The following is a 27,143-nucleotide window of genomic DNA, read 5'->3' on the forward strand; positions in this document are numbered from 1 at the left end:
TCTCTAAGCCTCAGTTTTCTAATTTATAAAATACTCTCAGGAATAAAGAATATATAATAAGTGCCTGGCACAGTGACTGATACTCTACAAAAATGTTTTTCAACCATCTCACCAACAAGCATTTATTGAGCACCTACCTAAGCATCCAATGCTGTGGTGTGTACTGAAGACACAGCAATGAATAAGACAAACCAGGACCCTGCTTTCGGAGGTCTTCACAACACCTGGTAGGTGCTCAATAAACGTTTGATAGATGAAACAAGCCCTCAAGGAGGTCTGTCAGCCTCCACTCCACCTCTCTTCAGCGAGCCAGTTATTCTGCTATAAACCAATCTAATGAGGGCCTTTCCCTGTTTTAAATTCTTCAGGGAATTCCTCATTGTCAAAAAGATGAAACCCAAATTTCTCTACAAAATATGCTAAAATGGCTGTGGGTAAGTGACTCAGTTCTCCCAATCCCACCCCCTTTTCTTGAAAGCAGTGAAAACCTTTCTTCATACATAATCTATTTGGAAGTTTTAATTGAAAACCAGACAAATGAAGACCTAGTCTGGAACCAGCATGAGAAGTGTAGTCACCAGTCTGGCACCCTAATCCTTTTTCGCCCTCATCAAGCACATGCATACGCACACAGCTGTGGCTCCTAAGGCAATGCCACAGGTCTGCCAATTTGAAAAACAAGCTTTAGATTAATGTTTTTCCAACTGCAAGACATAACATATTAGTGGATTATGAAATCAATTTAGTAGTTGGAATTAGTGACTTAGGAAAAAAAAACTAAGAGTGCATTACATGAACTAATGGCTAAGAACTGATATATAAAACATGTTACACATGCACACATAGACACTCACATACTAAGCTATGATATAAATTGCATTTCTTACCATGGATCATGGTCAGAATGGTTGAAAGCCACTGCTTTATATACGCTGAGTTCCTTCCATGTCTCCTCTCCTCAGTCACATAAAGCTACATCTGTATTAAGCCATTTGCAGTTCCTCAAATCCATCTTGCTCTTTCACTTCTATGCCTGTGAGTGCACAGGTCAGGCCTGGTGCTAGGCATTAGGAATGCAGTAGTGAGAAAAACCAAGGTCTTGCCCAAATGGCACTTAAGAACCTAGACAGACAAATATCACACTTGTCACACTAAAATATATATAACTGTAACCAAAATAAGTTGTCTAAAAGGAATAGGGATTTTCAAGAACATATATCAAAGGCAATTAATCTAGGGAGAGAATAGAGAATCCCTGAAGAAGAATCAACTAGCACAGATCTAAAGAATATTTCAGAGTTAACTAGGTAAAAGGGTAGAGGAAGAGCATTCCAGACATAACAGATATAAGCAGCCCCAGGATGAAAGAGGGCATGGCATGTTTGAAGAAGCGAAAAAGAGGCCAGCATGCTGGAGCCTAGAGATCAAGTGAGAGATACAAGATAGGCCTGGAAAAGTTAGCAGTGACTAGATAGGGTCTCATGGGCTAGGATTTTGTTTTCTGTCCTCAGAATAATGAGAAACCACTGGAGGACTTACAGAGATGACGAAATAGGAGTTGTGAAAACACCTGTGGATGGACTAAAGGAAGAAAGAGTGACTGCAGGGAGACCAATAAGGAGGCTACTGGAATGGTCCCGGTGACTGGTGACTGATTTTACATATTGGAAATTAAGGGTAAAGAAAAGGTGGTGGCAGTGAAATAGAGGCTGACTCCTAGGTTCTGGTTTGCACAACTAGCTACATGGTGCTGCCAGCTGAGAGTAAACTGAAAGAGACCAGATTTGGAGAAGACTATGAGTTCCAACATGGATAAGTTACATCTACGGTGACTGAGTTATATATGTATAATGGCTACAACGACCTGGAAGTCATGACTATATAGATGGTAAATGAAAATGGGGATATAAGAGTGAGGAAAATGTCTGGTATTGAGCCCTGAAGCCCTCTCCATTTCCTAGTGTTACAGTCCTATTTACTATAAACGTGTATGACTACATAAAGTTAATTACACAATTATACCTGCTTTAAAGTTCAAATACAGACTAAAAGATGAAAGTCTGTTCAATCCTTGGGTAATTAGTATTAACAATTCGATTATGTACCCTTATATTTTTAATAAGAAATGGGATTGTGCTATACATATTTTTCTATAATGTTTTTAAAAACCAGCAACAATGAGAATATTCTTCTGTATCAGAGTATAGTTCTATCTTACTTATTTGCAGGACTACAAAGTATTATATGGTAGCTCTGTATCACAATTTAACCAACTTGCCAGTCCCTACTGATGGATAAATTATCTGGCAGATAGTTACCTGCCTATTCAATTTCACTGTTCCCCTTGCTCACTGAACCCTGATTCTGTTCCAGCTGCAACGTGTTCAGCCTCAGGTGTTGGTTCAAAATTGGCTAAAGTCAATTGAGACCATCCTGTTGCCCACCTTTTCTACTTCCCTTGCAGCTAGGGGCAGTCAGGTTATCAGGTTTTAGCTAATGACCTTAAGGAGAAATCTGCTATAAGAGCTTTGAGAAAGCCTTTGCTTTGATAAAAGAGAACTAACACAAATACTACTCTCTTGTCCTTCTTTCTTTCTGTTTTGGACATAAAATATGATGACTAGAGTTCCAAAAGTCATTTTGCAACTACAAAGCCATAAGCCAACACTAAGAATAGTAAATAAAGCAGAAAGGCGGAAAGAAAGTCTGGGCTGACATACATAGACACACACATGAACACCAACTCTTTTTAAAGAATCCAAATGTATTTCCAACTTTAAAGTGTGAAAAACTAAAATGAAATGTTTTGAATCAAAGCAGAGATGTAAGTGATGCCCTACAAAAATAAGAAGCATATTTAGGATAAGATGATAAAACATTTTCAACTATTCCTGAGAACATTTTTGCATGTTGGCTCCCCGCCAAGCACATCCCTCTGTTCTGCAACTTGACAGGATGGCCTTTGCACAAACTCTGATACCTCTTGCTTTCCCTTGTTTGAGATTTCTACCTTCTTTTGCCTGCAATTTAAAAATATATCAAATTAAGAAACAATCTTTTAGATGAAAAGTTGGAAGGTAGTTGATATCGGTGAGCCATTACTTAAGTTCACAACTATAATAAACATGAAACATCAGAAGTAAAAACTGGTTCAAAACCAGAAATTAATTCCTCTCTTTTTGAGAAAAAGTGCTTCCTAGCTATTTAATTCTAGAAAACAATTTCTGTTATTTTATTCTAATGTTGACAGTTTCTTCTCAATTATGCCAACTTCTCATGTTCTGGCAAAAATATGTTAGGTTTCTCAAATTCAGGAATTTGTAGCTCCACTTAAACACTTAAAGGCTATTAAGTTAATAAATTTATACTGTGTGAATACACTATAATTTAAAATATTAGACACAAATCAATTTTATGCATAATACAAAACGTATACAGTTCACATCTACGCATCTAAACAAACAGAAGTTCACATTTGTTCTACTTTTACAGTTTACCAAGTGCTTTTACATATGTACATTTTCTAATTTTCTATTCAAGACAGACATGTGACATAAATATTATTCTTATTTCACAGTCAGAAAGAGACTGAGACATTATTCAGTGCTTTAACCACTATATAATGTAGCCCTGAGACTTTAGATCAGCAAAAGGGTTTTTAATAATGTAAATATCACATATATTTCAATTTTTATCACCATTTTCAAGTTTCTATTTTCTTAGCAAAAGAAAACAATGAAAAAAGTTTTCTGCAATCCAATAATAAAAATGGAAAATATTATATAGACGGTTGTATGCAAACCCAATTAGTGAGATCTACCAGAAGCAAAGCCTACTTTGGGAGTCGTATATTGTATATTGTTACCTATATACAGGGCACTAGTACCAAAAGCACATTTAGATGAGTAATTTTTTTCTATTTTAGAGAAAATAATACAGAAAACTCTTCCTGCTTCCAAATCTAACATATATACGTATGTGTTAGGGTGTGTAGGTGACCAGGAAGGATACAGAAAAATACATTATCCAGGTATGTAGTTCTATGACCTCTGATTATCCCAGCTTAGGCCTATAGACACTTAACAATTAGGTCAAATGTCTCATCTTTAGTAATAAATTTATTTTCCTTTCCCCACTCCCTTTTCTAATTACCTTGTACCATTTTAGACTAGAAATTCCAACAGGTAGCTCTTTCTGAATTATCTTCCCTACTGTATAATTTATTTCAGAATTTTCCTTTCCTATTCTCAATCTTAAAGACATTTCTTTATAGTAGAAGAGGGAGCAATAGCTTATATTCACTGCCAGAAAAGGGCCAGACCCAGCATTAATTTCCCAGCAAAAAGCTGACGAGAAGAGTTAACAGAAAACAGTGATAAGTGGCAGAGCAGTGACACCTGCTTTCAGAAAGCTGCATTGCAGTTCTCTAGTATCAGAGGTTACCCTTTTGTTATTGCTCTGCCAACTTAAAAAAGAAAATTTCTGGCTGGTCATGAGTTCAAAGCAGACCAGTATGTTTAAATGATTGGTTCAATGAATCACTCTTTTTGATGTTATAATGTTTTTATTGCATTTGAGGACATTTTCAATAAATACCTTGAGTTTGAGGCCTTGGCTAGGTAATCCATTTGCAGTAGAAATCAGATTTCTCTGGCACAACTCCATTGCCAGCAATGGGGATTATCAAAACTACAAATGCCAGCACATTGAATATTTCAATACTGTATTCAATTGTTCATATCTAAATATTTCAGCTATGAAACAAACCAAATGTAAATGCTTAATATATCGTACAAATCAACATTCTTCACAGAAGAAAACAATGAAAGACTAATTCTCTACAACATGTCACCTGTTCATTAGTTCTTCAATAATATTACTTATGTTATTTCAAGGATAATAAAATTTATGCACCACTACCCATGTTTTCTCGACATTTTTTTATCTAAGTTCTGAAGGGCATAAACAAGGATGTATACAGTCAGAATTGTTTTTATAAACTTTTGATATTTTTTTGTTGCACACCTTACAATAACAAATATATGGAGACAAGGACAAATGTACATTTAAGTCATTAGTGGATATATGAATTTTGCCATATGGCTAGTTACTTATATGGGTCTTCTAAATGACAAGATAAAATAACAAAGGTTCATAAGCTCATCCATGCCCTGTGAACTTTACTCCACTCACCAAATAACTTGATCAGTCACTATTTATTCATTTTAGAAAATGTGTTTTTTAAAAGCTGCAAACCACACTTTATTATACACTTCTGAATCATGAGGGGGTAAATTGTGATACAGCTCCCTCATGCCACTGGCTCTTTTGGAGAAAAAAGTTCTGCAATAAAATAAGAGTTTCCAGACTCTTCCAAAAGTTTGAATTGTGTTCTATGACTGACCTTCACTCTACAGTCCCTTTGACCCAGGGCATGGCCCCTGGTACATCTTTTTGAGGTTTAGTTTCTGGGAAGTTTTCAGCAAACCTCTCTCGTGCTTTCTCCCAGTTCTTTTTACTCTTATTTTGGAGAATGTGAACATCTTCAATTGAGGATGGCTTGCCTGTCCCCAAGCCGGCATGTGTTCGCCGAAGCTGAAGCTGGATCTGTTACCAAAAGTTGAGCAGAGACTTATTGTATAGTCAAGGCACACTGAAATCTGCTGTGTCCAACTTAGTACTTTAACTATAATTCTCTGACTCAGAAATGACACAAAAGAAAATGTGTCAAATGCATCAAATACCATACAGGAATACATACAGGATTATATATGGAACTTAAACTCATTTTTCTACATTGTCATGCTTGTCGATAAGTACAGCTGACTCCACCAAAAAAAACTGCTCCTTAAATAGCAATCACCAAATTTCACTGAAATGCTGGAGTCTGTCATCTCACTCTAACCAAAAGTAAAGGCTTAAGTGAACAGGTAGATTAAGCATTAAGAGTCATACATAGAATTTAATCGCTCATTTTCATAAATGGAAAGGTGAACTTCTCATTATTTATGAGAATCATTAAATGTATGAATGTCACCATGCTAGGAGCTTTATCTTCATGGTATACTTGAAAAAGTTTTTATTATCCCTATTTTAACACATGAAAACTGAAGTCCAAACTTGCCCTAAGTCCCAATATGACAGAGCATATATTCTAATCTAGGTCTGACTATAAAACTAATGTTCTTCCCATTGTATCTCTATGAAATGAAAAAATTTACAGTAAACTCACAATGATCCATTCATTATTTCTTTAGGTACCAAGTAGTTATCAAGAGAGTTCTTTAGTCATTTTATTTTGTAAGGTTTTTGTGAAAGATAATCCAAACCCTAATGAACCATGGGACTGCAGAATTAAATCACTGTACTGTTTTTTAAACATTATTCTCTCCATTGCTTGTTATATGCTCTAATTCTTGAACCCTAAACAGATTTTCCAGTTAATATAGAATCTTCCTATTTATAAAGTGACACTGTAACTGTTTCTGCAATTCTTAGTACTGGAAAAGTGAGGAAATAATTAAATGCAACTAAAAGACACAGAAAAACGTTTGGCTGGGGAAATAACATTTACTATTCTAGCTTCAATGAGGAAAAAAACTTCAAGAAGCTTCTGAAAAACATTAAAAACATAATAAAAATAATACACATATGTATATTCGGTGACCATAAATGGCCACAAACGCAGTAATAAAGTCTCCTATCACTTAAGGCAATACCTGGCACATATTAGATACATGGTAAATGTGTCTGCTATAAGAATAAAGAATGAAAGAAAACACAAGTCTTACCGGAGTTTTCATTCCTCCACCATCTTTCCCTAGGCCCTCTCCTTTCTTCCAACCCATTTTCTCCAACATCTTCCGACCTTTGTTGCTATCAGTAATTTCACTTTAAAGAAAATTAAGATGACAGTTGATTTCTAAAAGATCATTTAGGTCACATTTATAATATATTCATGAATTAAAAATAATGAGTACAACTACTTTAGAAAACTGGCATTATCTAATAAAGTTGAAGATACTAAATTCTAATCCTATATATACCATTTAACAGAAAAGCAGGTGAATGGTACACCAAGACATAAAATAACCCAGATGTCCAAGATCAAAACTTGTGGCATAGTCACACAAGAAAATATTATACAGCAATGCAAATTAAATGTACCTAACAAAATAATGTTGGGGAAAAAATAGAGACACAAAATATTGAATTATTCCATTTAAAATTCAAAAATAAGTGAAATTAATCTGTTGCTTCTGGAAGTCTGCAGAGTGATTACCTTTGGAGAGGAAAGAATAATAGTGATTAAGAGGGGGGACAAGGAGGGTAGGTTTCTGGGGTTACTGAAATTTTCTATTTCTTGACCAAGAAATGTGTACTTCACAATGTGTTACATCATTAATATTGATGCTTATATTTGTGTACTTTTCTGTATATGTTATACATCAATGAAAAAGTTAAAATAAAAAACCTCTTATTCACTATTTGCATTTTGTTCTGATTTTACATCCTGCTAATTTAAGGGTATTTTATGTTCTGGCACATTGTCATTTCGGTTCTACAAAATGTTAAATTAGCTCTTCAATAACAATTAAGCAATGTCATATGAATATGTTTCGCTTTTTATTTCTGCCTTTTAATTTAACTCTAATGTAATCTTCATATTCTCCAGCAATTATTTTAAAAATCATTAAGCTTTAAAAAATATTTGCCATGTTGTTTATTATATCTAATTCATAATACTATATTTCATCAAATGTAACTCCATAAATTTTAAGACATGCTGCTATCTTACGTCACATTAAAAAAAGTTTGCCTGTATATGTAACTGTAAAACTCTATCCAAGTTGTATACCTTAGAATGAAATAATATTTAATCAAAATTTTATATCGAGTTGTCAGTTCCGCATGAAAGATTTAAATTTTAACTAAATCCAGTATTTATATTGAGGAAAAAAATGTAGCTAACATATGACTGAACGCAGAGATATGGTCATGCTGTAAACCTCAAAATTACATTTTGAACCTTCAAAATACCTTATACATAAAAGTATATTCACTCAATTGGGTGGCTAGATATGCATATATGTGCGTATATATGTGTGTTTAAGTATGTGTACTCACATATATGCTCAGAACTTTTCTAGGAAATAATGAAATTCCAATTTTAGAGGAAAATGTAAATAGATGTAATATTCTGATCTTACTCTAAACTATTCCTTTAAAACCTACTTATCGAAATATAAAGCCCTGTAAGTCATACTACCCTATGAATGTGATATGGTACAAAGATACTAAAAGCAATTAAAGTTAATACTTACGAATGAACAGATGCAGGAGCATCATCTCTTTGGAAAGTTCCTTCACTTCCAATCTGCTCCCTACGTTTTCCAGCTCTATCTTTATATTTTGGATTCTTCAATGCCTTTTCATCCTCATAGTCTGTATTCTTTATAAACGAGAAACATTCATTGAAAAAAAACAAAGCTGGTAAATAAAAATGTAATATCTGTATATTTGCCTTACTTGGCAAATATGGTTTAATGTAGTCTCTATTAAACAATAAATTAAAACTTAATGCTGTATACTCATATTTTCATATGAACTACCAGTATTTAAAAAAAAAAAAAAAACACATAGAACCAATGGGGTTGGAAAAAATATCTATTTCTCCTTTTCTCTAAGGAACTGAAAGTACCAAAGAACCTAAAACAGTTTGGTTACTGTTCCTTGGAAAGAAAAATGAAGAAAGTCTTCAAAAAATGGATAAAAAGCTTTATGCTTCAACAGCTCCATTTATGTCATTATCAGTCACTCGACAAATAGTTACTGAGTAAAGAGTACGTCAAACTCCATGCCAGGTGATGGAATACAAAGAAATTTATAAGCCCAGAGGGCAAATACACATAATCTTTAAGGTGACTGGTTCGACAATAAAGGTATACATAAGATGTGGCAGTGGCACAAAAGAGGAAGTGGTCAATTCAGCTTGGGGTTTCAGAGTAGGCTTCTCTCCACCCTCTGTTATTACTTGCTAATCTTTATACTAAAAGTATGACGTTCATCCACAAAGATGCTAGAAGCTGCTAGAGCAATTCAAGGAAAGAACCTAAGTTTTTACTTAATTTTGCTTTTAATCAAAGAAGAAAAACATAGAATCACTAATCCTTATGAGTTTTTCTCCCCCGAAAATGATACAAAAATTTAGTTAAAATTTTTAAGAAAGCACTTTTGATTCTCTCCGTATGTATCTTCTATTGTCCTCCCAAATTAGCCCCTTGATATTTGTTTTATGATTTTTCTCCCTTAATGAAACAGTAACAACAAAAATATAATTCTGCAGATTTGGCACCATCTTTTCTCATATCTTCATGAAGTCTAAGAAGCACTGGACAAATATGCTTAAGACCCAGATTCTACATATAATTCTGTCATTTAGTAGCTAGGTGACCCTTATGCTTTAGTTTCTCAAATGTAAACTGAAAATATTAATTACCTTCCTGGTCTACTTACACGATTAAATGGTAACTTTATTTACAGCCTTATTGTGGTATATTAACATACAATAAATTATGTAAAAGTATACATTTAGACACTTTTGAGATGTGTATACATCTATGAAACTATTATCAGAATCTAGATAATGAACAAATCCATCTCCCACAAAGTATCCTGTCCTTTATTATAATTTATCACTCTAGATCCTCCCTGTGCATCCTTCCTCTCCTGTATCCAGGCCACTGCTGATCTTTCTGTCACATGTTAGTTTGCTTTCCTAGAATTTTAAATAACTAGAAGTATACACTATACATTCTTTTTGTCTGGCTTCTTTCACTCAGCATAATTCCATTCATCCACATTGTAGCCTATATTAAGCTCAAGCTTTTTTATTGCTAAATAGTATTTGACCATATCGATATACCATAGTTTGTTTATCCACTCGTGAAGAATACATGAATTCTTCCCAGTTTTGGCTATTAGAAGAAAGAAGCTGCTATGAACATTTGTTTACTAGTCTTTGTATGAACATATCGTTTCATTTCTCTTGGAGTAGAACACTGAATCATATAGTAGATGTATATTTAACTTTTAAAGAAATTACTAAACTGTTTTCCAAAGCAATCACACCATTTTATATTCTCACCAGCAGTGTGTGAGAGTTTCGGTTCCTCCACATGACCACCAACACTTGGAATGGTCATTCTTTTCCATTGGTTTTAATTTGCATTTCCCTAATGACTATTGATACTGAACATCTATTAATGTCTTTATTTGCCAACTGGACATCTGCAGGAAGTGTCTATTCAAATCTTTTGCTCGTTTTTTAACTGGGTTGTTTGAGTTTTGAGCGTTCATTATATATTATATGTATATAATTTTTATCAGATATATGCTTTGCAAATAGTTTTCCCAGTCTGTGGTTTATCTTTTCATTCTCTTAACAGTGTCTCTGAAGAACAGAAATTCTGGAGGAAGTGTAATTTATTAATTTTTTCTTTTATGGATTGTGCTTTTGGTGTTAAGATATCAAAAAAATCTTTGTCTAACTTTTTTAAAAGGCTTGCTTCTGAAAGTTTTATAGTTTTAGTATTTAAATTCATATCTATAATCCATTTTGAGTTCATTTTACATAGGTTATAAAGTATGGCAATCTAAGTGGTCCAGCACTGTTTGTTGAAAAAGACCATCTCTTCTCTACCAAACTCCCGTCACACTTTTGTTAAAATCATATACACTCTCTTGTTGAAATCACATTCATTCTCTCTCTCTCTCTCTCTCTCTCTCTCTCTCTCTCTCTCTCTCTCTCTCTCTCTCTCACACACACACACACACACACACACACACACATCTATATGGGTCTATTTCTGGATCATTCTGTTCCATCGACCTATTTATCTTTACGCTGATACTATACTGTCTTAATTACTGTAGTTTATTATAAGTCTTAAAATAAGGCAGTATTAATCCTCTATGTTCTTCGATGGTAACATTTTAATGTAAAGTTTTTAAAATGAGAAATGGCTGTTCAAATGTAGGGTATTATCATTTTTCTACTCCACCCTCAACAGTTGTCGAGGTAACAATAAACAACTAAAAGAAATTATATCCATCTCCAAATCATTCTAAATAACTTTTTATATATAAAATAGATTATGCATATCTAAAGGCATTTTTACTTGAAACCAGTGCATGATTTAACATATGTAACAATATTTAACATCCTTACCTGCAAACCATATTTTACTCGTATTTTCTTTAATTCTTTTCTCCTTTCCAATTCTTTTTCCTCCTTGCTTAATGTTGGAACAACTAAAAGGAAAAAGTGAGTTTAGTTTAAAAAGAAAAACTCACTAAATCTGACAGATATTATATAAAATACTCTTATTTAATAATAAACAACTAATTAATACTATTAGTATCCCATCTGTAGATTAATCAAAAGTTCAAATAAATACTGACATAAAAGAATCTTGACTTGTGATGATGTCCTTTCAACATTTTAATAAATAAATCTACTTGGAAAGTAAACCGAAACTCAGAGATTACAGAAACATCACAGTATAGATACCAAATGAAATATCAAACATCTTAATTTTTTATATAATTATAATAGACCCAAATGAGGGAATATTGTGTATTTTCAAAGGAACATATCCATGTGCAAATTAAAAAAAAAAAAAATCACATAACCCAAACCTAACATTCATGTTGTGTGATGTACCATACTTATTTTCATAATCTAACATCAGAAAACAAAAATATACAATAGTAGAGTTGGTATTTGGGGGAAAAAAACTGATGTGAAAAAAAGTCTGTTCTTACTAGATCGAAGTATTTATTTAAATTTAAAATCCTTAGATGAGTGGGCTTAAAGCAAGATAGCAAACTTCTACAGCATTATTAACTATAGAAAATAATGGTATATATACAGATGATATAGCAACATAAACTATAAGTAGAAAAGTAAACATATCAACCAACAACTCTTAATACCTTGGCCTATTATTTTCTATTCTACTATTATGTGATGGAGTTAAAACTGTGGATGACTTCTTCGTATCAGTAAATAGATGTTAAAAGAAAACCAACCTTTATTATAATTATGTCATAACTATTCTTTTGAAGGACATTTGGCTACTAATGTAGTGTTGCTTCAAAAGCCTACTAAACTAGATTAGCAAAAACAGAGCTAATGATTATCTCCTGGTCAGAAAATAAACTAATGTTATAAATAGCAAAGCTAAATTATTACATAGAAAAATCAACTATAATCATAATCTAATACCTTAGGTCTCAACTTTCAAATACATGTCATTTCTTAGTCTCATCTGATAATAGTCACTGAAATATAAATGTATCTCAATATACCATTATATCAATTAGATATGAAGATGGTAGCCAACTAATTCTTTTGTAGAACACTCCGGTGAACTGAAGTTATCACGTCGACATATAACAGTACATTTGCCCACATATAATAGTATGTTTCACATACCAAAAGATTCATCTTTCTTATCAAGACGAAGGTGAGCTCTAACCTGCCCCGGTTCGCAGCCATCACAGGTGTCACTGCCAGGGTGAATGTGAAAGGACAATACCGTCTCTCCAATTTTCACTTCATCTCCATGTTCGAGTACATAAGGGTCACATTTCGTTTTAGGCTGAGGAGAAAAATTACAAAATAGAAATCCAGGAGAGTTTTACATGATTATTTTCTAAGTAATGTCTGATTATAAGAAAATGTTTGAGATCATTCTCAATGAGATAGACATATGAACACATTTCTACAACTTGAGGATGATCCATAATGTTTTACTAGTTGAAGAGAGATATCTAAACTGATTTTATATTATCAAAATCCACAACCTCCTTATCTCCATACCCAGTCCTATCAGAGAAATATCTGACCCAAATTTCAAACTATCTATTACCAAAATGAACCCAAATCCAACATTCATGTTATTGTGTAATGTGCCATAATCTAATATCAGAATACAAAAATATACAATAGTACAGTTGGTATTTCAGGGAAAAGATGAAGTGTTAAAAAGAAACTGCATCGTATTTTCCCTTTTCCCTGTTTACTTCATTTGCAATTCTTATAGACAAAGAATAAGGCCTCCCTCCTTCCCTTCCAGGGTTAAGCACTTTGCTACATGTTGGAGAGTTATTAACTGGACATTGCCCCTGCCTTCAAGGAGTTTCCAATTAAGCAATATTTTCATTAAAATAATTTTTTTAAATACAAAAAAGAAGAGTCCATAAAGTTGCTGTAAAAATATTTACTCTGAATAGCTTTAAAATGCATTTATTTTTAAAAAGGCATAGATAATAATTAGAAGTCAAAACTCAATAGTCAGCTCTTTCTGGGAATTCACTTCCACATAATACATTTGGACTTGAACATTTATCGAAACCAAATGATATATATAACTATGACCTTTAGGAATAAAAAATTTCAGTTGAGTTTTTAAAAATAATATGCAAGTAATTAATACATATACGCACCTGAAGAATCTGTTTTCCATTAACAACTGTACCATTTTGACTGCCTTGATCCACAAGGACATAACTTTGTAAGTCATGGTCAAAATAAATTTCTGCATGAAACTTAAAAAAGAAACCAGGCAATTATAAGGCAGTATACTTTTTTAAACCATAGATAACAATTTCTTTATGATAGAATACAATGGACTTTAGTATCTGATCATTTAACTTTTATTTTTCTGAATACAAAAGTATTATAATGCTTTTGGTAGAAATGTGGACACAGAAGAAAAAAGTCACCTATAATTCCACCTATTACTACCATTAATAACTTAGTGTGTATCCTACCTTTTCCACTTCTGTAACATAATTGAAACTATACAAACAATTTCAAATTTTTTACCTAAATATTTGTTTTTATCATTAAAAAATCTTATTAATATTTGAAACATTCAAGGTCAACTTCTCAGTCTTCCAGTGTTTTGGTACTCAAGACTAATCACCCTCTCCTTGACCCACATTACATTATCGAAGTTACTGCATATGTAATTGTCATTGTACTGCTTACACTAGTTTACTCTTTTGCTTACCTCTCAGTACATAATATGATGCCTCACATATACTGGACATGTACTCAAAACATGTCTATTTAACTGGATAAAGAGTTGCAGAGATAGTTAACTTAAAATTTCATATACGATACACTATGGTAGGAATGTAAAATGGTGGAGCAGCTTTCTACTCCTAGGTATATATCAGGAGAAATGAAAACATACATCCAAACAAAAACTTGTACACATAGCAGCATTACTTTTAATAGCCAAAAAGTGGAAATAATTCAAATATCCATCAATTAATGAACAAAATATAGTAAATGAAATATAAAAAGGAATGAAGTACTGACATGCTTCGACATGGATGAATCTTAAAGACATGCTAAGTGAGCTAATTACAAAAGATTACATGTTCTATGGTTCCATTTATATGAAATGTGCAGAATAGGCAAATCTACAGAGACAAAAACTGGTGGCTGGAAGGAAATGAGGAGTTACTGAGTATGTTTCTTTTCATGGTGATGAAAATGTTCCAAAATTAATGTGGTAACGGTTGCAGAACTCCACAAACACACTAAGATCCTTCGAATTATACACTTTCAATGGGTAAATTTTATATGATATGTGGACTATCAATTACATTGTTCCTTAAAAATTTCATATATTATAAAATGTTTTAAGCACACACAAAAAAATACTGGACCTGTCTACCTATGCCCCAGACTTAATAAATTTTGCCATGTTTGCCTAAGATATTAAAGTAAATCATCCTTTGATGTGTACTTCACTCTATCCATTCCCCACTCTTCCTTTTCAAAGATCTGATGTTTATTTAATCATGATACATCTCTTTATATTTTTACCACATATGTACACATAAATATATGTTTATTTTCCCAGGTTTGGAACCTGATATAGAAATCATCATACTGTATAAATTTTTTTATTGAGATATAATTTATATACAGGAAATTCACAAGTCTTAAACGTATAGTTTGATGAGTTCTAACAAATGTATGCGACTGTATATATTTCTTTTATTTTGCTTTTTTGGCCTAACGTTCTGTTATAAAGTAATCCAGTTGTTGTGCAGTTGTGTCATTTTGCTAAATGGTAATACGCTGTACAAATAGATGTAGCACAATCTAAATATTCTTTTGATGATGGACGTCCAAGTTTTTTCCAAGATTTTACTATTTTTTCAAATGTTTCTATGAACGTTCTTGTTCATGCAACCTTCTTATGCACATGCAAGTGCTTCTCTGAGATACATACTTAGGAATGAAACTGCTAAACTATAGGCTATACAATTCTTAAACTTTATTACATGCTGCCATATCGTTTTCCAAAGTGGTTATACAAATTTATATTCCCCAACAGCAGTCTGTAAGAATTCTTAATGCTCTATACAGCCTTAACCAACCCTTGGTATTATCAAAATTTTTAGTTTTTGCAAGTATAATAGGTGTGAAATTGAATCTCATCACTGTGATTTTAATTTGCATTTCCCTGATTACTCCTGAAGTTGAAACCTTTTCTTATATTTATTAGCCATTTGTGTATTCTCTTCTGAACATTTTCTCTTCCTGTCCTTTGTACATTTTATTCAATTGGGTTGTTTAGGATAATAACTATATCGAAGGCTCATATACTGCCATATTTTATTTTCAAAACACTTGAAACCTTATTCCAAAGAGCTGTTCTAAATATGATTCCATAGAAGTGATATTTAATAAGTATGATGAATGAAAACTGACATCTTGGCTTCATTTGTATTTCTTAAATAACTAGGAAGATTGAATGATTTTTACATGTTGACCATGATATTTCCTCTATTGTAAACTGCCTATATATGTTCTTTACTCATTTACCTATTGGTGTCGCAGTTGGGTTTGAAAAAGTGAATTTGTATAAGCTTTTAAAATGTAAGCCTTTTAAATTTGTTTTCCTTTAAGTCAGTCTTTTAAATGTATTTCTTAACATATAAAAAATTTCAAACTTAAATTATTCAAAATTACTTTGTCCTCTGATTTTTTTCCATTTTTTTCATATACCTCAATATTTGAGATATATATCGTCAAACTGATTTCACACAGCTAATTATCTACCCCACAAGTGGACATGTTAGTTTAAAAGAGATAAAGAAAAAGCAGAAATGCTACCAAAGAACTACCTATATTTTAGAATGAAGTACAGGAAGGACTTAGCCATTTAAGTTACAGATTGAATTTTCTTTGGGAGCAAAAGAATAAAAGAGTCATTAGAGAGTAAAAATGCAAGATAATCTGGTCAGAGTTAAGATTATGAGGATTCACTCCCCTCTGAAATGAGTCCAAACATAGTAAAAATAACTAGACTTTCAAACTAATAATAAGACATTTCATTCCAAAAAGACAAAAAACACAAATATATACTTGAGATCCATATTATAGTTCATCAAATAGAAACAAAATGGGTATAATAAAAGGTCAAAAAATAGAGGAGAAAAAAAAGATAACCATAGAAGGGAGGGAGAAAACATAGTAAAGATAAATATGAAGTATAAAGTCCCAGTAGCTAAACCTTATGCTTTTTTTTAACCTTATAATCTAGCTTGCAACTCTGTCCTTATTGTTTTGAAACCCCAATGGTTTTTTTCCTGAAACCATTACAGGTTCAACTAGGAAAAGCTATAAATAGGAGAGGACAGATTGCTCTTGGGTTGTAAAACACTCTGGACTCAAAGTAACCATCCACTAAAATAGCCTGAATCCAGGTCTGGTTCATTTTTTAACTACCATAATATCTAGCCTATTTATGTCACTCAATAAATATCTGTTCGACAAGTATTACTTTAATACTTAAATTAATCCACATTTTCTACTCCTGTTCCAGACTGTTAAAAATCAAACATAATTTAGTTAATCCAAATTGTGATCAAGAATTTTCATTTTCTCAAGCAGTAGAATAAACAAATCTGCATTACTTTCATTACCATTACTACACTGACTATTAACCTTTCTATTAAATAGTAGGAACCATAAGCTTTCTGCCATGATGATTTACAAAATTACATCAGGGGGCTATACTTATAAAATCAAAGAGTTTACCTTACTGACACCAACTTCAGGGATTCGGAGAGTATGCTCCATATCTTTTTCTCTGCAGAGTTAAGGAAAATGTCTTTAATAATTTTGGAAGCACATACAAATGTAGCACTCAGTGACGCGGAATTTTTTTGTTTTAAAAAATGTTAAAAAGGTGTTAAAATGCAAGTTTCTCTATCACACTAGGTCAAGTTTTCTTAATCTACTCTAAATTTCCTATTTAAAAGGAGTTTCCAGAATTACTTTTATTCTTTGGTACATCTATCCCAGGCTAATAAATATCCAGTGAAACAAAATACCCTTTGTGTTAACATCAATTATTTATTCTAGATCTGTTGACTATGTTCTCATTTCTATTACTACAAAGAATTAAAAATTAAGGTATTGCATAGAATCTAAATTAAGAATAGATTCTCTCTCCCATTAGGAAGAAATTATCTTACTCATGATTAAAACAAAACTCTCTAGCAAGCTGTTTATGAACTACAAAGGGGTAAAGGAAAAGAGGCAGAAAAGGAGGCTAATACTGGGTTTAGGTAAATAATTTAAACTCAAAAAAGGCAGTACAAAGATAAGAAAATGACAAAATCTCTGTGGAAGGTATCACCAAGATTTTATTTCTTTACATAGGCAGCCCCCTTTTGGGACTATGAAGTCATACCCTTGACTGATTTCCAAAACCAAGTGAAAAAATGTTAAATGTCAATAATATTTTTTGAGTGGGAGTAAAAGGGACATGAATGACATTTTTTTTTTTGCCTATTCAACAAATACCGTGCACATTTCATGATAACTGCTCAAGAAATGTACGATCCACTAGCATAAGACAAATATACAAATAGAATAATATTAAATATTTTACCTTCCAATTGTAGCAGGATTTACAGCTGTAATGATAAAAAGTGATCCTGTCTGCAACACTGGTGATCTAATAACAATTACTCTAATACATGGGGGCCAAATTTTTTCTTCATCTGCCAAAGAAACAAGTGGACAAATATTAATTCAAATGCTATGGAAAAAAATAAGAAATGCTTATGGATAGTAGGATGCATCCGTAAAATAAAAATGTATTGTTCAAAAATCTTAATCTTGTTTAAAACCTTCTTAAATCCTGCTATATTACACACATGATAAGTAAGGCTTAATATTGTTATCTAGTTAAAGTAAACCAACCCTAAAGGTATTCGGCAAATTCAGTATCTATCATAATTATAATCATCTCTCTCTTTTTTAAGGTCTTGGAATTTGAGAATATCGCAAACGAGGCTTTTTAAATTAAGTTAGGAAATCTGAATTTACACTTTTTTAAAACAAGTAAGAAATTCTGTTAGGAACAAAATAAGCTCATGTACCCTAATATGAAATACTGGGTTTTAATTTAAAAATATGCCTTTTACCCTCTAGTAAAAAAAATATTAGATTTACCATAAAATCTATGTAGCTAAATTAATGAACTAATGGCAATTTGCTATTCTCTCAATTGTAAAAGTGAATTACAAATCTTTAACCCGCTAAAATAAGACTTAATACATACTTAAGGATTAGAACATAGGTAACTTGGTTTTGTGTTCTCCTGACTAAGCCATGCAATGCAATGAAACTTTAAGGTTCAAGTATTAGCCATTGATTCACAATCTACCCTCTAAAAGAAAACAAGCAGTAGCCCACAAAATTTTTAATAATGTCATTCAAATAATCGGTTTAAAACAATCAATTTACTTTTTGGCAGATATATGGTATGAGTCACTAACATTTTTAACCGTGTTGCTCTTTTACGATGACCACACTACTCACCTTCATCCTCACTATCTTCTGCAGTGGCATTGTCTTCACTGGCGATGTCTTCATCATAACTGTCCTCAGTCTGAGAATCTGTAATTTCACCTTCTTCTGGCTCACTATCAGTCTCTATGATTTTCTCATCTTTAAATGAAGTAGAGTTATAGATGTTTTCATTAGGAGGAGATTCTATAGTCTTTCCACTAACTGAAACAGTGAATTTCGAGGAACTATTTTTGTGATGAAAGTCTACTTTGGCCTTCTTTTTCACACTTGTAAAATCTTCTCCCTCACTGCAGCTTATATGCTCAACAATGGATGCTTTTTGATCTTCTGAATTAAAATCCTGAAGAGAGGCAGGTGGGGAGAAGGAAAAGGGGAAAATAATCTTAAACATGACCATCTTTAATGTTAAGTGTTTCAATGAATTAGTGAAGATATATGTACAGTGAAATAAGAAAAGCTATTATTTTATCCCCTCTTCTGCTCGTGTTCCCTTTCTTGGTTAATGACAATACCATCCGCTTATCATTCAAATCAAAAATCTTATGGTTATCTTTGATATCCCCTTAACCAGTACATAAAATCAATTACCAAGCGCTACAGACTGTTTATAAATTTATCCTAATTCTCTCTTCTTATCTATTCTCAGTGTTTTAACTGTCCTAGTACAGGCCCTTATCACATATTGCTTAGACCAGGTGACAATCTAGACCAAAGCTATCCAATAAAAATAAAATGCAAGCCATATTTGTAATTAAAAACTTTCTAACAGTCACATTAAAAAGGTTTTAAAAAGCACATAAAATTCATTTTATTATTTTATCTAACCCACTATTTATAACATATTATCATTTTATATTAATATTTAATCAATATAAAAATTGCCAGTGAAATATTTTACATGTATTTTCTGTATTAGTTTCAAAATTGAGAGTAGTTTACACTTAAAACACACCTTAGTTCGGACCAGCTGCATTTCTAGTGCTCCACACCCACATGTAGCTAGTGGCTACCTTATTGGACAGTGCAGGCCTAGAGAATACATGTACCTTAAACTTTCTTTTTGAGCTTTTAACCAATTATCAAGTCAACACATAAAGTACAGAACTGACTTTCACTACAGGAGGGATTTAAACATCCAAACTACCTAATGTAATAAAGAGTGGTTTTGCTAATAATTTGTAGTACTTTATAGAGTTGGTTTGATAATAAGTTTAAAGTACCAGTGGGTCAGTTATATCTTTTATTCCAAAATTCCAACTTACCTGGCTTAAGTCTTTTATTATTCATTATATGATTATATTGCGCATGACTTACAACAAATAAACAAATCTATTGTTTTAACCTTAGAAACAGAAAGTGATCTTTCTCTTTTTCCTTTGGTTTGTAACACGCTGAATTTTTTTCCTACCTTAGAGCCACAGGATGAAGGGAATTAATATGTTCTTCTGTTATTTTATAAAATATGAGAGCATCTTAAACACATATGTTTAATAGCAACATAAATTCAGTTTGAAGACTGGCTAAACACTCACAGTGTGATGAACTATATACACTTCCAGCAATATAAACTCACCAAGGACAAGAACAAGGGCAAGGAACTGAACAACTAAGAGCTTTAAAGGCTGTTGTGAATTACGGCCCAAAAATTTCCCTATCTATATATACTTAAAAAAAAAAAAGCAGTTCCAAATTTTGTATATTATTATTACTGCTTCTAGGACAACATATGTAAGAGAAAAACTAAATTGCCACAAGTGCTCCTTTTTAAAAATTATTTGCCGGTCCAAAATGTTATTCATTAAAAGATAAGAAAAGAGGCCCACATGAGGGCATTGAGGCATATGTGCATATTTATTTCAAGTTATTTACTCCTATCCTCTCACCCTACTCCTTTCCTTCTACATACCTACTACCTACAAAGAGTGGGGCTCAAGAGTAGCTTAAAAAGTAAAGAAAAGGTGAGGATGTCTTAACTGGTCTCCCATGCTTCACAGCTGCTACCTTTTAGAACCCCTGAGGAATTCTCAAAATTCCATCAGGACTTTTTAAGTTCCTGTACTTGGAGCTTACATATCTTTGAAGGACAGTAAAGATAAGCAATTATGGGAGCTAAATTGAACCAAAACCTCACAAGAACACTTTCAAATTTCATTCTCTGGTTTGTCAGGAAAGGCCATTTGATGACCCCTACATTCTTTTCTCTTTTCTAGGAAGGAATACTTTCACAACTTATCCTTTCAAACAGTTCAACCACTAGTAACAAGTAAGAGTCACTAAAAGAGTTCTTAAAAGCAACCAGAAAAGTCATTTTTAGTATTTTAGTCACATACTCTTCTTCAGTATTGTCAGTGAAAATAATAGAAATAAATACAAAATACAAATAAATACAAAATAAGAGAATACAAAATAAATTCAAGAGAATCTCAATTCTATTTTTGAACTTTAGTGTTATACATTTAAAAGTTTTTTTAGTTAAGTAGAAAAATATTAGATAAATTTTAAGAGTAAAGTATCAAACAGTTGCCACAATTTATAAAATGCCAATACAATAAATAAGCCTCCAACCTTAACTGCAGAGTATAAAAAGAGCATTAATAACATTTTTTATATTTTCTTTCAATTTAACATTGTATCATAAGCATTTTTAAAATTCTTTTCAGTCTTTACAACTACTATTTTAAGGCCTAAATAATGCTTTTTCAATTAAATGTACTACCATTTTGGAACCAATACCGACAAGCCATTTGAACATTTACTTTTTTTTCTGTTCTTATAAATATTGCTATGTAATTACAAAGGTATTTTTTTTTCTTTGGACTTAAAAAAGTAATAAATTACCAGGAACAAGGTTTCCAATTTAAAATATCAACATTTTTATAGTTATCAATACAAACAGCCAATCCATTTTCCACAAAGATACAAATTCAAACACCTAATATGTATCTATTCTACATTTGCCAGAAATGGGTTTTTTTTAATGTTTCCTAACATAGTAAGAAATCGCTCAATATAATCAAGAATTTTTATCTATTCCTACTTACAAACTGTTTTTCTTTTATTGTGAATTGCTCATTGACATCAACTTATCAACTGAGTGTCTGAAAGTTCTTCCAAATTATGTAACACAAGAGTATTTTATCTATTCTAAATCCATCTCCTTCAAAATTATAATCCCTTCTACTTCAAGTGACCGAGAATTTCTGAAAAGTTCATGTTTGCCCCATTAGAATGCTTCTTGGTAAATAGATTCTGGTATCTTATTATCTTAATGGATATGTTTGAAATAGTGAATGATTTTCAGTTTCATCAAAAATTTTGGCTTAATTATGATATCATTGCTATGTAAATTTTAAAAATTATGAAGACAATACCTTTTCCTCATTTGTTGTAGAAGAATCTGGATCTTTTCTCTTCTTCTTTAACTTTTTATCTTTACTTTGTTTTGTGCCAGAAGTCTGATAAGGTTGCAAATCTACTCGAGAATGAAATTGATATCGACCACTTTCCACATCACAGTAGTAATAAATTCCAGTGGAAGGGTCGTAATACAGTTGATTTTCCTTTCAAAGTCAAGAAAACAAAAAGTTCTATTTATGTAAGATGAAATAAAATAGAGAAATAAATTTAATAAAATTTCAATATATTCAAATAGAGTAAAAGTTTCTTTCAAGAACAAAAGTATTTTTGAAGATAATGAATAAAAGTATCAGAAAGATGCCTATAATTTTCCAAAATACTTTACCATTCAACATTTGCTAATTTTCCTACTGTGAAAAATGAGTATATTTAAATATTAAATTGAATCATGAAATTGCCAACATTTGACCAGTTTTTAACTTACAGAAACTGTAATTTTGTATGGTTCAAGTTAATACATTAAGGAAAAATGATAACATAAAACCTTTTAAGGTATAAAAACTAAGGTATGCATCAGAAAAGGCTGAGCATGTAAAAGCTCACCCCTATTACAAAATAATGATTTGGCAGTATAAACTCCCAAACCCTTCTCTCAATGTCATAAAACAAAGACTTGTCTTTTAATGTTCATGACTAAAAGCTCTAAAGAAAAATTTGAAAATAAAGTTAACTCATAAATACAACATAACATTATATATAAAGAAACCAATTAAAAAAAGTCTTTAGTAATTAATTCTACAATAATTAAAGGCTTGTGAGTAAAGCAACCATGCAAAAAATAAATTTTAGCAAATTATGGATAAAAAACTAGAAGACAAAATTATGTAACCATCTGAATTTATTTGATACTGGCAATTCTCTACAACTAAGATTTAATTGAAAGTTTGTATTTTCTTTTCATCATAAATCCATCCAGATCAGACCCGGAAACATCAGATGTACTGAGTTAAGCAACTAAAACTTACTGAAAAAAAAATAATTCATTTTTCTAACTGTTGATACTACTGCAATTTATTGTCTTTAATTCATTTTTGCAGATCTCTTACAAAAATATTTTGAATTCTTTCCTTCCCTTAACTAAAAAACTCAATGGAAGCATTCTAATCTTTATTTCTAGTGACAACAGAACTTTTATAATTCAAATTTTTTTAAATTAAGTTTATTGGGGTAACACTGGTTAATACAGTTATATAATTTTCAGGTGTTCATTATAATTTGACATCTATATTTTCTATTAAATCAATTTTTTAAATCTGTTATGTCTTTCAGTCCAAACTAGGCAGTTTCAAACATATTTTTAAATTTTTATTTAATTAAAATGGAAGCTAGCACAATAAAAATGGCAAAACAATGCAGTCTCTAATTTACCGAGATATATAACCTACAGAATATAACTAACTATTCACAAAATAGTAGTCAGGAGGAAAGATACAAAAAGGAAGAAGAATGACAAAGATAATGTCAAATACTTGGAAATTCTGTATTTTCCTAGAAAATAAGTAATATTTTGGTAATAAGAGTTTCAACATCAATTTTCTGATTAACTAGCATTGTCCGCATACTCCTATTAAAGAAAATGCTCCCTTTACATAGGATTTACAAAGTATGTATACCAAGTACAAAATAACAAGCTAATGAAATCCCTTATCTAACTAAGATATTAAGCATTATCATTATGTTCCCTAGATTAGTTAACAATAGTTCCAGTAGCTGGAATGGTGAACATCTGCTCCACTTTTCCACACTATATTCTGTAATTCCTGAGGACCAGATCACATGCCTAAACCATTAGGATTGAGGTATGTGGGTGAGTTGTCATCATTTGTCATCAAATCCTGAATAAAATCCAATTAAGCACTAAACTTCAACAACTATAACCCTGTATTACAAATCAAGAACTTAATTTTCTGGTTCTGTCCTAGTCGGTGGTCCATTACATTTCTAATTCCACACTAATTCCCTAGTTCCGTTAACAAATTGATTTTTAAAAAGTGAAATGTGTAAAAGTCATAGAATATAAAACACTGACTAATAATAAATATTCTATTGGGAATTCAAGAAAAAGACTCTTCCTATGGCATCAAACAGATTCATAAAGATAAAAGTATTTGGGGGAAAAAAATCTTAGGAGACCTAGAATTAACAATATCACTTTCTTATAAAAGCAATGAGAAAATGTTATTTAGATTCTTAAACATTTTACGACAATGTAGTTAATTGCTTGCTTTTATTAATAAATGCTCTAACATATTTTTGTTACTTTATATATATAGTTATTAGACCTCTATAAAATATTAATCTATAATAATCACAAGTAACTTATTCAATTAAAAACCTAGAAGTATAGCATCATGAGCTGTTTTATAACTCTTTTATCAAACAGCTTTGAATCAAACATAATTTTTCAATGCAGCTCCTTGCTTTTTTTAATTCAACTTAGGGTTTAATATTTGGTATCGAGTAGCTAAATATACAACCAGACAGTATTAAGATGTCTGAGATACTTACAGAATCATAATAGAAACCAGTACTGTGGTCAAAATATAGTCCAGTATTCTCATCATAACTAAATCCAGTCTGTGATACAGCAGCCTCTGCTGCAGCTCTCAAACTTTCAGCTAGTGATGACCCTTCTAAGGATGTATCGTCTGTTGCTAATGCAGATGCTGGCTCCTAGATAAGACATATTAATGTCAAATAAGACAAAAATTTGAAACAATAGACTTAAAAGCTATTTTAAATAATAAGACTTCGATTTCTGCAATGAAATGGATGGCTATCAATTATAATTTGACTCGCTTTAAAAAATATTGACTAGTGTTAGCAGTTAATTTTGACCCAGTTTTGAGGACACTGTGAGTGACCATTACTCAAAAATAAATGCCTGATACTATACAAAAGCAACCCACGATGTATGGACTCTGAAGTATTCTTTAAGGCAAACAATGTAGACATTTTTTCAAAGGGAAAAAAGTTTCGAAGAGAATTGGAGGAGAAAGTATAGATTTTGTGAGATATGTTAAAATATCAAGCAGTTGCACTAGATGAACATTACTAGGATCCTAATTCAAACAAACTGTAGAAGCAAATGTATAAAACATTCAGGGAAATTTAATAGTGGCAGGACACATGACATAAGTAAGTATTAAAAATTTTCTGGTGTGAACATAGTTATTTGCGGTGATTGCATATTTTTTTGGGTTGAGTCAAAATATACTGACAAATTTTCTCTGTTTTAGTTTATTCACATTATTAAGTTTTTAAACACAACAGAGTAGGAAACAATGATTTATATCAGGAAGTTCTAATATTTATTTTTCAAAAAAAAACATTCACTATTATACACAGAATATTTATAACCCTTGTATATATTGTGATGGACCAAAGAAGTCAATTTGTCTGCATAATTACCATAATGAAGGACACATTCTTAAGCATCAACAATTTCATGTTAAGTATTTTACTACCTGTGAATTTGAGGCAAAATGGTCCTCTTGTCCACATTCAGCCTTTTCTGTTGCATCAGTACCAGCATAAGCATCATTTTCTATTTGTGACTGGTCTTTAGAATCATAAGTAGAAGCTTCAATATCCTGATCATGCTGAACTAAGAGCTCAGTCACTTTATCTGGAAGACTAACATCCTTATAGTATGTCTGATAATAATAATCTGCAGCAAAAGCGAATGATATCATATTAACATAGTATATATAAAATGGACTTAATTCCAAAACATTGGCACTGAACACAAAACAGCACACATTACAAACAAATCATTTTACAATCATATACATTTTAACAGATTAAAATTAATGGTGCAGATGTACATATCTTTGATTCTAAAGTCCCATTCAGTAATTAATGGTGCAGATGTACATATCTTTGATTCTGAAGTCCCATTTAGCTGTCAAGCTAAAAAGGGAAAAAAAAGTAATCAGATTTGGATTTTTCCTAGCAAGAGTAAAAAAAAAAAACAGGTAGATAGGTTGCGTTCTGTCAAAAAATTAGGCAACTCCAAACAATTTCTAACCACATACTTTAATATCATTGCATATCAAATGACAATGGAATTGACAACATTTCAAGAGCTGATTTTTTTTTTGTCAAGTTTCTCTTATAATGCTGCTGCAAAGGCCTAAGAGACTGGCACTGAGCACAATGCTAAGTGGAATGCATCAACAAGAAAACACATGCCCCAGATCACATCAGCACGACAACTAAACTACAGAACCACCACCATTGAGAACCACTTGAAGTCTCGCTGAACAAAGTCATATAATTAATGGCATACAGAAGAAGCCACGTCAAGACTGGTAGGGGGGATGGAGTTGTGAACCATGCTGGTCCCACAACCCAGTCTGTGATACAGCCTCTGCTACAGAGGTTCCCCCTGAGGAACAAGGGGTCCCAGCCCCAGACCAGGCTCCCCAGCCCAGGATTCCGGTGCTGGAATCCTGGGCTGGGGAGAGAAGTCTCCATAACTTCAGGCTAGGAAAACCAGAAGTGGGAAAACTATGGCTGAGTGAGACAAAAGGCTGCTGGAGACCCTGACATTCCTTTTAAAGGGCGTAAGTGAAGACTTATTCTCTGATGAACTCACTCGCTCTGAGCTCCAGAGCTGGGGCAGCAGCTTGAAAAGAGCCAGGGATATACAGGGAGGAACTGAATTGTCTGACTTTGGGGTAAGGGCTGGAGGGGCAGCTTTCTCCCAGATTTAAGTGCTGAGGCCTTTGTTCCTTTGTTGAGTCCACCTTGCCACGCAGCTGAACAGCACCATATCTGAGTCTCCATCAACCTAACACTCCCT

At 32.2% G+C, this 27,143-nt stretch overlaps 1 protein-coding gene across 1 annotated transcript in view; it reads right to left on the reverse strand.

Annotated features, from left to right (window-relative positions):
• Positions 1-2,744: 2,744 nt before the first annotated feature.
• Positions 2,745-27,143, reverse strand: part of AGGF1 (angiogenic factor with G-patch and FHA domains 1) — a 29,859-nt gene continuing 5,460 nt past the window's right edge. Inside the window, exons 4-15 of the mRNA XM_016127764.2 lie at positions 25,804-26,006; positions 24,845-25,009; positions 22,291-22,479; positions 18,929-19,259; positions 17,994-18,105; positions 17,135-17,186; positions 13,513-13,614; positions 12,500-12,665; positions 11,231-11,313; positions 8,325-8,452; positions 6,792-6,891; positions 2,745-5,607 (exon numbers count right to left, since the gene is read on the reverse strand). Coding sequence (XP_015983250.2) covers positions 5,407-5,607; positions 6,792-6,891; positions 8,325-8,452; positions 11,231-11,313; positions 12,500-12,665; positions 13,513-13,614; positions 17,135-17,186; positions 17,994-18,105; positions 18,929-19,259; positions 22,291-22,479; positions 24,845-25,009; positions 25,804-26,006 — 1,832 coding nt within the window. The 3' untranslated portion in view covers positions 2,745-5,406. The remainder of the gene's footprint in view (positions 5,608-6,791; positions 6,892-8,324; positions 8,453-11,230; positions 11,314-12,499; positions 12,666-13,512; positions 13,615-17,134; positions 17,187-17,993; positions 18,106-18,928; positions 19,260-22,290; positions 22,480-24,844; positions 25,010-25,803; positions 26,007-27,143) is intronic.

This window comes from Rousettus aegyptiacus, unplaced genomic scaffold (genome assembly GCF_014176215.1).
Source record: "Rousettus aegyptiacus isolate mRouAeg1 unplaced genomic scaffold, mRouAeg1.p scaffold_m13_p_8, whole genome shotgun sequence".
Classification (NCBI taxonomy): Eukaryota; Metazoa; Chordata; class Mammalia; order Chiroptera; family Pteropodidae; genus Rousettus; species Rousettus aegyptiacus.